Here is a 17,387-nt window from a genome sequence, read left to right as displayed (position 1 = left end):
TGTGATCTTGGCTCACTGCACCCTCCGCTCCTCAGACTCAAGTGATTCTCCTGCTTCAGCCTCCTGAGTAGCTGGGATTACAGGCCTGCACCACCATGCCCAACTAATTTTTGTATTTTTAGTAGAGAGGGGGTTTCACCATGTTGCCTCAGCTGGTCTTGAACTCCTGATCACAGATGATCTGCCCATGTCAGCCTCCCAAAGTGCTAGGATTATAGGTGTGAGTCACCACATCTGGTCGATTTAAGACTTTTATGACACAACTCATGATCATAAAATGTCATGACCTATATATAACTGAAACAAAAATTTACAAAACTATAGATACCCTCATAAACTATGATATATTTTTACATTTTCTATGTTATTTCATTTTCAAAATATTGGTTATAACTTGCTAAATTGATTTAATGTTTTGCTGGGTGGTAACCCATAGTTTGAAAAACACTGGCCTATTGCATTATAGTTTACAAAATCCTTTCATATATTCTTAGTTTTCAAAGCAGTCATATGATCTTCTTTAAACTTAATTAATTAATTAATTAATTAATTTTCGAGATGGGGCCCCACTATTTTGCCCAGGCTGGAATGCAGTGGGTTTTCACAGGTGTGATCATAGCACGCTGCAGCCTTTAACTCCTGAACTCTAGCAAACCTAAGCATCAGCCTCCCAAGTAGCTGGAACTATAGTGGTGCACACCACTGACCAGAAGACTTTATTTTTACAGATGAGGAGGCTTGTCTGTAAAATATACAGAGACATTAAGTGACCTGTTCAAATCTGCAGTCACTTACAATACGTGGCAGTTAGGGTTTGAGCCCGGTTGGTCCTAGGTTTTAACTCCAGCTTCACTGCATCTTTGGTTACATGATCCAAACTTTTTCCTTCCTCTTCTCAATTATAAGGAATGATACTATCTCAGACTCCATAACTGGATAAATCCTAATATCCTAAATCTTGTCCCTTGTCATTTAGGGGTCCTCTCTTGGAAGTTTTAGATTTCCTTATCAGTGTAATAGGTTCTTTCCTTTTGTTTTCTTCTCTGTCCTGGACCAGTGGTTCTCAAGCCTGCATTTGCATCAGTGTCCATTAACTGTGGAACTTACAGTTGATATCCCTGGGCCTCCAGCTGCAATTCTGATTCAGCAGATAGAGGGTGGAGTTTAGACTTTGGAAAATTTTTAAAAGCTCCACAGGTCATTCATAAACAGTCAGACTTGAGAATTTCTACCCTAGATAAATTTAAATTGTCAGGCTTAAGAAGCAAACCCAGGATTTTGAGAGTTGTTAGATCCCTTACAGTTTAGAGAGTTAGTATAATGGGAGCTCTGTCTTGCCCCTGGCTCCCAACTTTTGTGAGTAAGTGTAACCGCTTGGAAACATAATCAGAGCTTAAGTGAATTGTAGAGAATCTAGTGGTTCTCTTCTCCCCACTGCCTCTTTTTTGATGAAATATTAGAAATGAAAATGTTGAAATGCGTTCATCGAGTATACAAATGGAAAAGCCACTTTGTGAAATGGTTAATGTTTTATCTATTGTTTAATATTTTCATAAACAATAAAGTCTTTAATGTGTTTGATTTACAGAATTGAATAATAAACTGCTAAAAATTGTGCTTTAAGTTAAATAATAGATTTGATCCAAAAAAAGATACTTTGTATATTATTACCTTTGTATTATGCTGAGCAAAACAGGAATTGACAAAAATTGGTTTATTAAAAAAAAAAACTCCACATCTCTCTTTTTCTCTCTTTAGTTGTTTTTGGAGGTGGATATCTGCTCAGACAGCAAGAATTATAAGAGGTCAGTTACAAATAATACTCTTTCTTGTTTACAATGTGATAAAAATTTTGTTCGTGTTGTAAAATATCAAACTGTAGGCTTTTGTGTTAAAAGTTGACTTCCACAAAAGAACATAGGCAGATTTAGGGTGGATAACCTGAAGTGAACAAGGAGTCCAATGATGGTAGTGTTTGACTATGTTCTCTCTTTAATTCAGGACTAGAATCAGTGGAAATGGGACAGGCTGTGGAGTAGCTTCTAGAGTGTCTGGACAGCTACTCAGTGATTTTCCATACTGTAAAGTTTATTCTCTGTAGGTTTCTTGCTGAGTTAAAAACGAGGAAACTGAGGCCAGCACAAGAAAATTAGATACCAATTTATTCAACTCCCGGGCGAGGTTCCATGGTCCCGGGGAGAGGGGCCAGGGAAGTCACGCTTGACTCCTCTCAGGAGTGGGGTTTTATAGGGAGTGAAGGCCTTTGATTGGATTTGGAGAAACAGGATGTGGACAGGGTGAGCTGCTATTGGTAGGTAGGTGGGATTTCCAGTGAGCGGGCTAAGTGCTGAGTGCAGAGGGGATTTCCAAGGGTGGGGTTAGGTGCCGAGTGCAGAGGGGTTTTCCAAGGCAGAGCTAGATGATGGGCATATTCTGATAATGTAATTTTCAAGCGGGGAGGGAGATGGGCACGTCCGAACTCCCGGCGAGGCAACCAGCCTTACATTCAGACCTTTTTGATGATATATAGGACGCCACTTCTTTCTGGCTACTTCCTGCTGAATAGGGGCGAAGTAGGGGGAAGGAGTCAGTTGGCTGGTGCCTCGATTGGGAGTCGGATATAGGGGTGAAGCATCATCTGGTTAACAGCCACCCTGGAAATTTCTCTTATGCGGGCCTGTAAAAACTTGAGAAAAAAAGGGGCTAGTATTAGTAGAAGATACACAATAATAATGGGGGTGATAATGGGAGTCAGCCAGGTAAGCATGGGGGATTGCCACTAGTTGAGAGACGAGGCTGGTGCGCTCTGCTTCTTGCGGAGGTTCTCTTGGAGGCGATAGAGAGTGTTGACATTTTCTTCCACAAGGCCTGTTTCATTGATGTAATAGCAGCACTGCTTCTGGAGAAACAGACAGGTACCTCCTTTTTCTGCCGTTAGTAAGCCTAGGGCCCTTCGGTTTTGGAGAGTTACCTGAGCCAGCGACGTGATTTGTCGCTGGAGGGAGGCTAGAGAGGCGGCTGACGCTTCAATAGCTACACGGAGCTTGTCTTCCAGTTGGGCGGCTGAAGTGATGCTGTAGCCCATGGCACCACTTCCTATTCCAGCTGCTACTAGAGAGGATGCTAAAGAGCGGCCATCTACTGTTGGGAGGAAGACTGCTCGTTTGCTTCGGTGATCAGGGGACAGTGTGATGAGGGATAGGAACTCAGCTTGTCCGTACACTTTTAACTGCGGGACTAGTGTGACGAGCACACAAGGGAAATGGAGGGATGCATTAATAACTTTGGTTAGGGTTCCATTACACCAAAAGTATCCTCCTGGAGGCGCGTAAACAGTATTTTACTTCTGCCGTGGTGTTGCACCTGAGGCTGGGGCTGCTGGTTGACCCATAGCAGAGAGAGAGACTTTGAGAATGTACATTGAACAAGGGGATACCCATCAAGGTGGTGTCAGGCCCCATGGGAGATTGTGACAGGTTGAACCTGGTCTGGAGGGGAACTGCAGCTAAGGGGGGTTTGTTAAGGAAGGCGCATAAAAAGCAGTTGGTGATATCTGTGGCCCCGGTTAAGTTTAATATATAAACCTCTTGCTGTACTAGAGTTAGCCAGGAGAAAGGCTGGGGAGTGTAGTTTGAGGGCCTGGGTTGAATTGAGGGCTTAAGTTGGTTACTTAAAGTAGCCTCATTTTGTAAGATGGAATTTTTTAACGAATTGAGTTGTTCTACTTCCACGGGTACGATCCGTGTATAGGACCGGAATATTAGCCAGGTACTACTGGGGCGGCTTGTATCCATTAGTTCAGGGCAGAAATGGGCTGGGGAGGAGGATTGGGATGGAAGAGGAAACAAAGTAGCTGGGTTGAGTGGAGAAGTGGAATTAAGGCTAACTGACGGATTTTCAATAAAGAGTGGATGAAACTCCTGTAGGCAAGAGGGTCCTCGGTGAGCGAGAGATTTGTGAGAGAGAAGGTCGGTCTGTCTATGAGGAGAAAACACTGAGATAGGCTGGCCTAAGGTAAGTTTTAGGGATTCCTTGGTAAGTTCTGTTGCCGCCCCCAGGGCCCACAGGCAAGGCTGCCACCCCTGACTGTGGGATCAAGTTGTTTTGATAAATATGCTACAGGACGATACACGGGACCTAGGGGTTGGGTTAGGACTTCAACTGCAATCCCTTGTTTCTCGTCAGTAAACAAGTGGAAGGGATGGTTAAGGTCAGGCAGTTGAAGTGGAGGTGCCGTGGACAGAGCAGTTTGTAGGGTTCTGAAAGCTTGTTTTACAACTCCAGGATAAGAGAGGGGTCCCGTGGGTTTGTCCTTAGCTGCCACATACAGAGGTTTAGCTAGAGCGGCAAAGTTAGGTACCCAGTAACGGAAGTATCCTACAAATCCTAAGAAGGAGAGAATCTGATCTGCAGTCTCCGGGGGCTGCAATGAAAGAAGTGCCTGCCGGCAGTCGGTCGTTAGGCTTTTAGTTTTGGGAGTGAGGCGAATGCCTAAGTAGACTACTGAGGTGACTGATAACTGTGCTTTAGAGGGAGATATCCGGTACTCCTTGGATCCAAGAAAGTTAAGGAGAGTGGCAGTGTGCTGTTGAGACAGAGAGAGGGAGGGGCTACAAAGTAACAGATCATCCACATACTGGAGAAGGAGACTGGGTTGGAGGGAGCAGGAGTTAAGATCAGCTGCTAAGGCTTGTCCGAAAATGTGGGGGCTGTCCCTAAATCCCTGGGGCAGGACTATCCAGGTGAGCTGCTGTGACAGGTTGGTGTCAGGATTGGTCCAGGTGAAGGCAAAAAGGAAGTACGACTGGGTGAAGGGGAATAGTAAAGAAGGCATCCTTAAGGTCAAGAACCATAAAATGAGAGGTAGTGGAGGGAATGTTGGATAATAGAGTGTATGCGTTGGGGACCACTGGGTGGATGGGTGCCACTGCCTTGTTGATGAGGCGCACGTCCTGAACTAGGCGGTAGTTGTCGGTCGGCTTTCGGACGGGTAAGATAGGAGTATTACAAGGGGAACTGGTGGGGATAAGAAGTCCCCAGGCCAGAAGTCGGTTGATGATAGGCTTTAGGCCCTGGCGGTGGGCTTTTGAGATGGGAAACTGAGGACGTGACGGAAAATGGGTAGAGTTCTTCAGGAGTATTTTAACTGGTATGTGATGTCTGGCCACCACAGGCTTGGAGGTATCCCATACTGAGGGATTGACTTCATTAGGAGGGATGGGGGTTGAGGCGAGGGGTTAAGGCAGGGTGTGATACCTGTTAGGAGTAGCAGTAGGAGGTGGGCAGATGATAAGCTTGAATGTGGGGGCCGGTGAATTGGAGTGTGGCCCCTACAGTCTGGAGAATATCTCGTCCTTGAAGGGGGACTGGGCATGAGGGTGTGATTAGAAAGGAGTGGGAGAAGGGGTGTCCCTCAGGGACACAGGCTAAGGGACGAGTTTGGTTAGGACAGGACGGCTTTCCATCAGTCCCCATGACTGAAACCTGGGAAGGTATGCTAGGTCCTGGGTAGGAATGCAGTACAGAATAGGTAGCCCCCGTGTCCATTAAAAAGGTAATGGACTTACCCGCTACCTGCAGCGTTACCCTGGGCTCAGCTAGGGTGATGGGGGTCCTCGAGTCTGGGCTGCATCAGTTGTCCAGAAGGCCAAGAAGTTCAAGCGAAGGGACTGCTTCCTGCGGACTGGCCTGCCCTCCGCATAGAGGTGTGGGGGGTGAGCCTGCAGCCCAGGATGGGCAGTCAACCTTCCAGTGTCCAGTCTGTTTGCAGCTTGGGCAGGGCCCAGGAGGTGGACGAGGACAGGCGCACTGCTGTGCCCAGTGTCCCTCCTGGCCACATCTGAAACAGGGCCCAGGCGGGGCCTTTAACTAATTTTGGGAGGGTTTTGATGGACCCCCTCCACCAAATGTTCAGTGGGCTGCTGGCCTCAGGGCTGCTACAAGAGCTTGGGTTTGGAGGCCTACCTTTTGCTGTAAATGGGCCTTGTGGGTGGCCTCAGCCTGTTCCTCTCGGCCATTGAAAACCTTAAATGCCGTGTTCACCAGGTCCCATATGGGAGTTTGGGGGCCCTCCTCAGCTTTTTTAAGTTTCCTCCTTATATCAGCTACTGACTGGGAGATGAAGTGGGTGGCTAGGACTGTAGCCCCTGCTAAGGAGGCCGGATCTAGCCGGGTATGGAGGATCATAGCATTAGTTAATCGGTCTAGGAAGGCAGCTGGGTTTTCATCAGGACCCTAAGTTATTTCCCTTAACTTGTCATAATTAACTACCTTTAGAGCTGCGCTTTGCATGCCTGCTAGGAGGCACTGTAACATTTGGTCTCGGCAGCAGCGGCCGTCTTGACCAGTTTGATAGTCCCAATTAGGGTTGGCCTCGGGGATCGCCGCTGTGCCTACTGGCATTTGATTGTTAGTGAGATGTACCTGATCAGCATGAGCTCGGGCCTCTGTAAGAATGTGGTCACACTCATCAGGAGTAAGAGTGGAAGACAGGATCACATAGGTGTTATGCCAGGTTAGGTCATAAGCCTGGGTGAGGTAACAAAATTCTTTTGTATAAGTGGTAGGATTGGTAGAGAATGACCCTAGGCGTTTTTCAATGGCTGACAGATCAGAGAGAGAGAGAAAGGAACGTACACTCGGACAATGCCCTCTGCTCCAGCTACCACACGCAAAGGGCAGAGGAGTGGGGATTTGTGAGAGCAGGTACGAGCACTGACAGGGGAAGTTATATTCGGGCTTTGGGGAGGAGAAGGAGAAGAGGGAGGAGGGAGTTGAGGCCTCGCATAAGGAGGGGGGTTGGTGAAGCGGGCGGGGCAGGACAGGTCTTCCAGGTCTTTGGAGAGTGTGGAGCCGGGCAGGGCTGAGGGCAAAGGTGGGGTTTTGGCTAACAGAACCTGGGAGGAGGAACAAGAGGAGCAGAGGGCGGGCTGGGAGCGAAGGTACCAGAAAGCCTGCACATAGGGGACCTCTGACGATTTACTGTTCTTTTGGCAAAAGTTGTCTAAGTCTGTCAGGACATTAAAGTTGAGCGTGCCCTCTGGAGGCCACTTAGACTGGTTGTCTAGGGGATATTGTGGCCAGGCCACGGTGGAGAGGAAAAGCAGCCTTGCAGGCCGTAACAATGTAACAATTATAACAAGAAAGAAAGAGAGAGAGAGGCCTCAGTAGAAGAGGAGGAGGAAGAAAGAAAACAGAATTACTTAATTAAGGAGAGCTTATATGCCAAAAGGGCTGATCTGAGAATTTGAGATAGACGTTTTAGTACCGTAAGCCGTTTAGTACCGTAAGACGTTTTAGGACCGTAATTTGGTCCTGCTGTTAGGCAGGGCTTATGTTTACAAACGGGGCTTCTGAATACCTAAACCTCGGCTGCTGCTACAGAGATGTTCGGAAGGCGTCCTGGACTGCCCTGCCGAACGCCGGAGAGGGTTCAGGAAGATGGGGATGTCTCCCTCAAATTCCTGACCCCTGAATCCCCTCACGGGAAGGAGACAAGAGAATAGGGACGTCTCCTCTATGCTCAAGTCCTCAAGACGAGGCCGCAGACCCCGGGCCCACAGCGAGAAACCAGAAGGAGTCCCTGACGCGGCTGTGGTTACGAGCAGGGAGTCCACGAGAATATGAGAGGGTTCAGGAAGGTGGGGACGTCTCCCTCAAATTCCTGACCCCCAGAATCCCCTCACGGGGAGAAGACAAGAGAGTAGGGACGTCTCCTGTACGCTCAGGTCCTCGAGATGAGGCCGGGGTCCCGGGCCCATGGTGAGAAACGAGAAGGAGTCCCTGACGCAGCCGCGATAGCGAGCAGGGAGTCCACGAGGCAGGCAGCAGAAGAGGCTGTGGGTAACAGAAGTTTTACCTTGCGATGGAGCAGTTCCCTCTTACCTTGCGATGGAGTGGTTCCCTGGTCCGGCTTCAGGTGGAGGAGTCAGTTTCTCCCAGGAGGGGTGGTACAACTTCCTCCTGGGTTTCGGCATCACTTGTAAAGTTTATTCTCTGTTGGTTTCTTGCTGAGTTAAAAACGAGGAAACTGAGGCCAGCACAAGAAAATTAGACGCCAATTTATTCAGCTCCTGGGGGAGGTTCCATGGTCCCCAGGAGAGGGGCCAGGGAAGTCGCACTTGACTCCTCTTAGGAGTGGGGTTTTATAGGGAGTGAAGGCCTTTGATTGGATTTGGAGAAACAGGATGTGGATGGGGTGAGCTGCTATTGGTAGGTAGGTGGGATTTCCAGTGAGCGGGCTAAGTGCTGAGTGCAGAGGGGATTTCCAAGGGTGGGGTTAGGTGCCGAGTGCAGAGGGGTTTTCCAAGGCGGAGCTAGATGATGGGCATATTCTGATAATGTAATTTTCAAGCGGGGAGGGAGATGGGCACGTCCGAACTCCCGGCGAGGCAACCAGCCTTACACATACTTGACTTCTCTTTTCTGTTGGTTTGTAGGCTGGTGCCTGGGAAATACTATTCAGTGTGGTTGCTGGACAGGCTTTTTAGCTGTTCACACTGAGTTGCCTCCAATCTATGTAACTGTTTAGAGAAGGCTGCCTTAATGGTCTTCTTAACTAGGAACTTTAAGTTGGCCTTGTTAAGACTGTCACTTATTAGCACAGGAACCATGTTTTATTAACTCTTTCTTCTCCCATGGAATCAAATAATTGTGCCTTTTTTGTGGATTTTCTGTTTTGTGTGTGGTCACCTAACTTCAGTCAATCTGCAAGAACCTGCACCTAAGTGCCTAGCTTACTTACCTTGTGAAGAAGCCACCCATTATTTTTTGTGTTAGTTGGGATGGAATTTTATTTTTTGGATCTACTGTTATTTTTAAAGTTAACTATTTACAGCTGTAAATGTGAAAGAAATAGGCTTTTTGCTGCTGTAACTTTTGGTGTTCTTCAGTGTGGTCAGTCTGTTGGAACTTTCCTCTCCCTCTCCCTTTCTTCCTTTTTCCCTCCCATTTCCCCTTTTTCCTCCTCTCTGCCTTTTTTTCTTCTTTTCTTTTTCTCTTTTATTTTTGAGATGGAGGGAGTGTCTGTCACCCAGGCTGGAGTGTAGTGGCATGATCTTGGCTCACTGCAACCTCTGCCTCCTGGGTTCAAGCGATTCTCATGCCTCGGCCTCCGAAGTAGCTGGGATTACAGGTGCCCGCCACCATGCCCAGCTAATTTGGTGTATTTTTAGTAAAGATGGGGTTTCACCATATTGGCCAGGCTGGTCTTGAACTCCTGATCTCAGGTGATCCACTCTCCTCAGACTGCCAAAGTGCTAGGATTACAGGTGTGACCACTGTGCCTGGCCAAAAATGATGGAAGCCCTTTAAAGATGTTTTCTTTTTTTTGAGACAGCGTCTCACTCTGTCACTCAGGCTGGAGTGCAGTGGTGCGATCTTGGCTCACTGCAACTTCCACCTGCCAGGTTCAAGTTATTCTCCTGCTTCAGCCTTCCAAGTAGCTGGGATTACAGGCGCACGCCACAATGCCTGGTTAATTTTTGTATTTTTAGTAGAGATGGGGTTTTGCCATGTCAGCCGGGCTGGTCGCAAACTCCTGACCTCAGGTGATCCACCCACCTCAGCCTCCCAAAGTGCTGGGATTGCAGGTGTGAGCCACTAGGCCTGGCCTGTATTTTTAGTAGAGACGAGGTTTCACCATGTTGGCCAGGCTGGTCTTCAGCTTCTGACCTCAAATGATCCCCTCCTCCACAAAGTGCTGGGATTACAGGTGTGAGCCATTGTGCCCAGCCTGGAGTTTTTTTTAAGACCTAATATTTCAAGGGGGAAATATATAGTAAATTTGGACATCAGACTTTTTATGTTGCATGTTATTATTATTATTATTTTTTTTTGAGACGGAGTTTCGCTCTTGTTACCCAGGCTGGAGTGCAATGGTGCGATCTCAGCTCACCGCAACCTCCGCCTCCCGGGTTCAGGCAATTCTCCTGCCCCAGCCTCCTGAGTCGCTGGGATTACAGGCACGCGCCACCATGTCCAGCTAATTTTTTGTATTTTTAGTAGAGACGGGGTTTCACTATGTTGACCATGATGGTCTCGATCTCTTGACCTCGTGATCTACCCGCCTCGGCCTCCCACAGTGCTGGGATTACAGGCTTGAGCCACCGCGCCCGGCCTGTTGCATGTTATTTTTATATTTGATCCTAGTTTTAAAGATAAAAGTTAGCTGAAGTCATCTCCAATTCACTTTCAGGAAATGTTAGGCTGGGCTTAGTGGCTCACACCTGTAATCCCAGCCCTTTGGGAGGCCAAGGTGGGAGGATCACTTGAGCTTAGGAGTTTGAGACTAGGCAACATGTCAAGACTCTGTACAAAAAAGCAAGTAGCCAGCCGTAGTAGTGCATGCCTATAGTCCCAGCTATTTGGGAAGCTGAGGTGGGAGGATTGTTTGAGCCCAGGAGTTTGTGGCTGCAGTGAGCTAGGATCTTGCCACTGCACTCTAGCCTGAGCAACAGAGCAAGACCCTGCCTTTTAAGAAAAAAAAAAAGGAGGGGGGAGGAAATGTCTATAGTTGTCTTTCCTTTTTTTTCTTGTTTTGACTCAGAGTCCTGGTCTGTCACCCAGGCTGGTGTGCAGTGGTGCTGTCACAGCACACTACAGCCTCAATGTGTAGTGTTTGAAACCAGATGATCATTACGTAGTTCAAATACCATTTCAAACAACCATGACTTTGCCCAAACCCTTGCCATTCATTCCCCCATCACTAACAACCAAAATAGCAATATCACAACAAGCAGCTTTTGCCTACTTCGAAGGTTTCCCCATTAATCATAATTATCTCGTGGACATCGCCAAATGATAATGAGGTTAGGAATGGCTTACAGTTTTTTGAGAAAAATTTCTTTGAGGAAAAGGGAACTAGTTTTAATTTATAGGCATAGTTATCATGATCTCAATTTTCCTCCCTTAGAAATTAAAGGTCCTGAAATAGAATAGCCAAGGAAGTTCTCAAACTGCCTTGCTTCCAAGTCTCAGCTGTGGTTTATTAGATATAACCTCTGGCTGACCTCAGATATGGATTATTATTCATAGCGTGCTTTTCTCACTTTTCATTTTCTCCATAGCCCTAAGAGCTCATTTTGGAGGAATAATGGATGAATCATCTCCCTTGGCCAAACCTCTGGAACTAAACCAGCACTCTCGATTCATAATTGGTTCTGTGTCCGAAGATAACTCAGAGGATGAGATCAGTAACCTGGTGAAGCTGGATCTACTGGAGGAGAAGGAGGGCTCTTTGTCACCTGCTTCTGTTGGCTCAGATACACTCTCTGATTTGGGGATCTCTAGCCTACAGGATGGCTTGGCCTTGCACATAAGGTAAGAGAGTTTAATGGTCTACTTATTTCATCTGTCTTGTTAATTTTGCTGATTATATTCTGAAAAGAGCAAATATAATTTCAGCCAAGACTGCTTTGCCTCTTCCTATGTCACTGGACTCAAAGCTTTGTTGAGGAAGTCAGAAATAATGTATTTTTCAGAAATCATGTATGTTTCCCTCAAATTTTTTATGTCCTACTAGGTCTTTTTTTTTTTTTTTTGGTGCAATCTTGCCTCACTGCAACCTCCACCTCCCAAGTCAAGAGATTCTGCCTCCTAAGTACTAGCTGGGACTGTAGGTGCACGCCATTGCACCTAGCTAATTTTTGTATTTTTTGGTAGACACAAGGTTTCACCATGTTGGCCAGGGTGGTCTTGAATTCCCGACCTCAAGTGATCTGCCTGCCTTGGATTACAGATGTGAACCACCACACCCAGCCACTTCTACCTACTAAGTCTTTTAGTGAGATCTAGTGAGTAAGAGTTAGGTTGAGGAATTTCAGTCTTTGTACTACTTTGACTAACATTGTTTTAACCAGCTTGATGATTGATAGGAATTCTCCAGGGATAGTCAACTTTGTAGCAAGTTTCTTTTTTTGTTTGTTTTTTTCGTTTTTTTGAGACCGAGTCTCGCTGTGTCGCCCAGGCTGGCATATAGTGGTGTAACCTTTGCCGACTGCAAACTCCCCCTCCCAGGTTCAAGCAATTATCCTGCCTCAGACTCCCGAGTAGCTGGGATTACAGGTGCGCTTCACCTGCCTTGCTAATTTTTGTATTTTTAGTGGAGACTGGGTTTCCCGTGTTAGTCAGGCTAGTCTCAAACTCCTGAGCTTGTGATCTGCCCGCCTTGGCCTCCCAAAGTCCTGGGATTGCAGACGTGAGCCATTGCGCCTGGCTGTGGTAAGTTTTTTTGAACTGATTCACCAGATTGTCAGGAAGTTATATTCTGTTTCTAGCAAGGCCAGTTCCCAATAAAGGGTTTGTTAATGGAGCTCTCCTTTTTCTCTAGAAACACAGTTCTCTGTAACTGAGAATGTCAGTAAATAATAACACTAGATTGTATTTATTTATTCATATTTGTTTAAATAACTAGCGTATGAGATAGTAACCTTTGGTCATTTGGTTTGCAGTTCTTGGATTAAAGGGTTCTGGATTAGTGGTTCTTGTTTCTCCCTGTTTATCAGAATCACCTGGGGGAGCCTTGGGAGATACGCCCCATCCCCAGAGATTTCGAATCATTTGATACTGGGTTGGCGTGGAACTGGAGATTTTTTTTTGTTTTTAAGGTATGCAGGTGATAATGCACAAGCAGCATTCAGATTATAGGTATACCCTAAATAAACATAAGTTAGGATGACTGTTGCTGCTGTTGTTATCTTGGTACCTCTGTTATTAATGGGTCATAAAATAATTCAGCTCTGTTTTATATGCTAAATACACTGTCTCTCTAATAAAATCCATATGAGATCTGGCTGGATGTGATTGTTCTGTTATCCTTGGGACTTGGGATCAGGGCTTCTGAGAGATTACGTAGAGCTGCTTGTTAGTGAGGTCACCCTCACTTAGCTATGTGGAGGTCAAAATAAAAGTGTAAAACAAGTTGATTATGTTTTACTTCATAGATTCCTAGAATTGTAGTAAAGCAGAGAGACAATTTAGCGTCACACATTTGATTTTATTTTAAAAGATTAATTTAAAAAATTTAAATAGAGACAGAGGTCTTGCTATGTTCCCCAGGCTGGTCTTGAACTCCTGGTGTCAAGCAATCCTCCCATCATGGCCTGAGAAAGTGCTGGGATCACAGGCATGAGCTACTGCACCCAGCCACAAAATACTTTTTAATAGTTGCGAAAACTAAGGCCCAATGAGGAGAAATAACTTGCCTAAGTTTGAATAGCCGGAAAACTTGAATTCAAACTCATATCCTGATTTTATTTCAGTAACTTTTCCACTCTACTTCCCTGTCCATACAAGTGTCTTAATTAGATAACTAGTTCAGACAAAGCTATTTTTATTTTATTTATTTTTTTGTCTGACAAAGTTGGTTTTATAGAGTTAGTGAACAAAGCATTATCTCTGGGTTAAAAAGAGGAATAGAGAGCAGTATTTTAGTGGCAGGGAAAAGGGATTAGGTCTTTATGTAAACATTTTTTTATAGTTTACTTAATGGTTGACTCTAAGGTTAATACTGGTAATGGTGGTCTTCTGTCTTGAGGTCATTTGGAAGTGTGTGTAGGGGGATTGTGACTGGTCAGACTACTTGCATTTAGAGTATAAAGGACCAGTGATACTAAACCTTCTGCAGTGTAGTGGATAATCCTACTCATCCAAGAAATCTTCTCAAAATGTCATAGTGCCCCTGTTGAGAAAGACTGGTTTAGCTCTAAATCCATAAAACCACATAGCATCTTGAGAAATTTGTCCAGTTTGAGTCTATGTGAAACATAATATCCATTTGTTGGATTAGGAAACTGAGTTTGGCAGTGGCGAGATAAACACATTGTGAGAAACTCAGCTAGTAATATCACAAGGCAGTTTGTAATTGCCAGATCATTCCCAAACTTGATGGCTCTTACGTAAAGTCTGTGTAGTCAGTGGCATGAGTGTCTGGAATTTCTTCACATGCCTTATTGTTGCAAAAATGATGTCCATAGCTTGTGGAGGAGCCATGGATTGAAGTGTGATCAGCAGCATGGGAAGGAGACAGTGCCAGTTCCAACTCACTCCTCAGCTAGCTAATGTTCTAAAACAGAAAAAAACATTTTCTGTTAATTCATTCCTTAGGTCACTTGTGGATATGGTGACCTTTGGGGTGATTTAAATTGAGTCAAATTCATTTGATAGATGGAAGACCTCTGTTATGATATCTGCCACTAATTAGGTGTGTGACCCTACACAGCACATGTTATCTCTTTGGAGTCATTTATAAAAATGAAAATATTGATTCAGATACTCCTTTTTTCTCTTTGAACTCGAAGTTAAACAGAGACTAAGTTGAGTTTAGGATCAGCTCCTAGAATGAATAGCCAATTCCTTCATGGGTGACATAGATTAAGGGGGCAGACACATTCTTAAGAGATGTTAACTGGAGGTCATCTGAAACCAAATCTAGTAATTGACATAAATATAAGATGAGACTGAGTCTTTCTCTCAACTTTAGGTGCTGAGAAGTTAGTGGTATGATGGATGGGCCTAAATGGAAAACAGACCTTTCCTGGGTTGGAGATGATTTGCATCATGTATTTTCTAGAGTCCACTGAAAGACTGGGCAAATCACTTTTCTTTTTTCTTTTTTTTTGAGGTACAGTCTTGCTCTGTTGTCCAGGCTGCATTACAGTGGTTCGATCTCAGCTCACTGCAACCTCCGCCTCCTGGGTTCAAGATATTCTTATGCCTCAGCCTCCCAAGTAGCTGGGACTATAGGTGTGCACCACCACATCCAGCTAATTTTTTGTATTTTAGTAGAGATGGGTTTCACCATATTGGCCAGGCTGATCTTGAACTCCTGTGCTCAGGCAATCTGCCTGCCTTGGCATTCCAAAGTGCTAAGATTACAGGTATGAGCCACCAGGCCAGGCTTGATGAATCACTTTCTAAGCTTTGTGACCCAAACATTTGAAAATAAGACCCTAAGTAAAAAAGTAGTTATAACTTGGAGGGAATATACAGACTTCATTGTAGACAACTGACTTGGCTTTTTATTTTTAGATAAGATCAGCTAGGGGTTGATACATCAGCCAGGTTGATATATTTCTGAAACTCATTAGTGTTTAATTGGACATTTAAAAAGAAAGACCGAATGTAGACCTTCTTTTTTTTTTAATTTGAGTTGGAATTTCACTCTTGTTGCCTAGGCTGGAGTGCAGTGGCACGATCTCGGCTCAGTGCAACCTCCACCTCGTGGGTTCAAGCAATTCTCCTGCCTCAGCCTCCTGAGTAGCTGGGATTATAGGTGCATGCCACCATGCCCACCTAATCTTTGTATTTTTAGTAGACATGGGGTTTCACCATGTTGGTCAGGCTGGTCTCGAACTCCTGACCTCGTGATCTGCCCGCCTAGGCCTCCCAAAGTGCTGGGATTACAGGGATGAGCCACTGTGCCCTGTCAGTGAACATCTTAATTTTGATACCCAGTGTATGATTTGGTGACATATAACAGAGCCATCTAGTTGTATGGATATTGGCAGTTTCTCTGCTCCTATGCGATGTCACTTGAGGTCAGATTGTTTTACATACTTGAAATTCACCCCATGCTATCAACCAAACAGAAGTATAAACAGTTTGTCCACTAATAAGCTGAATTCCTGGTTGAAGTCCAGTTGGAACAGGTTATCTCCACATTTGGGTCTTTTACCTCTTAGCATAGTGTGATTTCTTTAAATACTTTTTATCCTATGCTAAATGTGTGACTTGTTTGTTTGTTTGTTTAGAGACAGGGTCTCATTGTCATCCAGGCTGAAGTGCTCAGTGGCACAATCATAGCTCACTAACTTAAAACTCCTGGGCTCAAATGATCCCCCCACTTCAGCCTCCTGAGTAGAGGAGTAGTAGGCGTGCATCACCATGCTCAGCTAATTTTTCAAGTTTTTTAGAGATGGGGTCTTGCTATGTTGCCCTGGCTGGTCTTGAATTCCTGGCCTCAAGTGATTATCCAGCCTTGGCCTCCCCAAATGCTGGGATTACAGGCATGAGCCACCTTGCTCAGTGTATACTTCATGTTATAGTGAAATGGGAGAGTTCCCTCATTTCTCTTGCAGGATGTGCCACAGGGATGTGGCTTGCTCTTTTGGTTGCCCCACTGCTCAAGCCCTTAGGGGGAGCATGCAGATGGGCAGGGGCAGTGGCCATTGGAAGCACTTTTGGACTCCAGCCCCATGGCAGCATCTAGGGGTGATGTCTGCGACTCCCGAAGCCCAACTGGCCATGTGTTACAGTGTGCTCTTTCAGCTTTACTGTCTGCAAATGGCTTGTGTTAACCATCTCAGTAGACTTTCTGCTTTATTACAAGGGCAGAGGGCCAGTGTGACAGCTTTCTGTATCCTGAGCTCTTGCCCAGTGTACTAGAAAAATTGGATCACATATGGGCTCGAAGGGTGAGTGCAAGGTTTTATTGAGTGGTGGAGGTGGCTCTCAGTGAGATGGGGATCCTGAAGGAGAGGGTGGAGTGGGAAGGTGGTCTTCCCCTGATGTCCGGCCTCCCAGTGACCAGACTCTTCTCTGACCGCCCCCAGTCGAATTCCCCCTGGCGTCCAAACGTCCCTCTCTTCTCTCTCTGTCTGCCTCGTTGTTCTGCCATTGCAGTTTGGCCAGCCTACTGATATCTGCTGGTCTGTTCTGCTCCTCTCGATGTTCAGTCGCTTGTGTGTGTGACCGCTAAGGTCTTGGGTTTACATAGGCACAGGATGGGGGCGGTGGCAGTCCAGAGTGGTCTTGGAAAATGCAAATTGCATTTGAATGCAAAACAGACATGCCTATTCTCTCATAGGTCCATGGGCATAGGCCGAGGGTGGAGCCCTCACCAGGGACTCTACCCTTCTCTACCCAGCAATTCCCTGTCCCTTTCCCATATCAATAGTATTTGAAAATCCATCTCAGTTTTCTCTTATGTGTCTTAAAATACATGCTCAAATCATTGAATGACCTTTGTTTCATGGTAAAAATAAAATGAAGCATGTTTGATGGGCACATGCCACCATGCCCAGCTCATTTTCTTGTATTTTTAGTAGAGTCGGGGTTTCACCATGTTGACCAGAATGGTCTCGATCTCTTGACCTCACGATCCACCCGCCTTAGCCTCCCAAAGTGCTGGGATTACAGGCGCGAGCTACCTCGCCCGGCCCTAATTTTCATATTTTTAGTAGAGATGAGGTTTTACCATATTGGTCAGACTGGTCTCGAACTCCTGACCTCAGTGATCCACCACCTCAGCTTCCCAAAGTACTGCATCCAGCCCTTATGTTCTGTTGAGTAATTCTTCTCTAATTAAATGTTAGCCTTGTTAGAAAGGAATAGTAGTTAGAAAATATATATTCACATATATTTAACATTTTTTTTTTTTTTTTTTTTTT

General features: G+C 45.5%; 1 protein-coding gene across 9 annotated transcripts in view; it reads left to right on the top strand.

The window, feature by feature from the left end:
- The window catches only part of ACACA (acetyl-CoA carboxylase alpha), a 324,534-nt gene that overhangs the window by 74,783 nt on the left and 232,364 nt on the right, over nt 1–17,387 (top strand). For 7 of the 9 annotated variants that reach the window (XM_037742496.1, XM_037742495.1, XM_017539859.2 and 4 more), the window contains exons 2-3: nt 1,759–1,805; nt 11,067–11,319. In XM_037742496.1, the coding sequence (XP_037598424.1) occupies nt 1,759–1,805; nt 11,067–11,319 (300 nt within the window). The remainder of the gene's footprint in view (nt 1–1,758; nt 1,806–11,066; nt 11,320–17,387) is intronic. The other 2 variants (XM_017539866.2, XM_017539865.2) reach the window with 1 other exon arrangement.

This window comes from Cebus imitator, unplaced genomic scaffold (assembly GCF_001604975.1).
Source record: "Cebus imitator isolate Cc_AM_T3 unplaced genomic scaffold, Cebus_imitator-1.0 Scaffold121, whole genome shotgun sequence".
NCBI classification, from domain to species: Eukaryota; Metazoa; Chordata; class Mammalia; order Primates; family Cebidae; genus Cebus; species Cebus imitator.
Note: the sequence above shows the minus strand (reverse complement) of the source record. Positions and strands in the feature narration are given on the sequence as shown.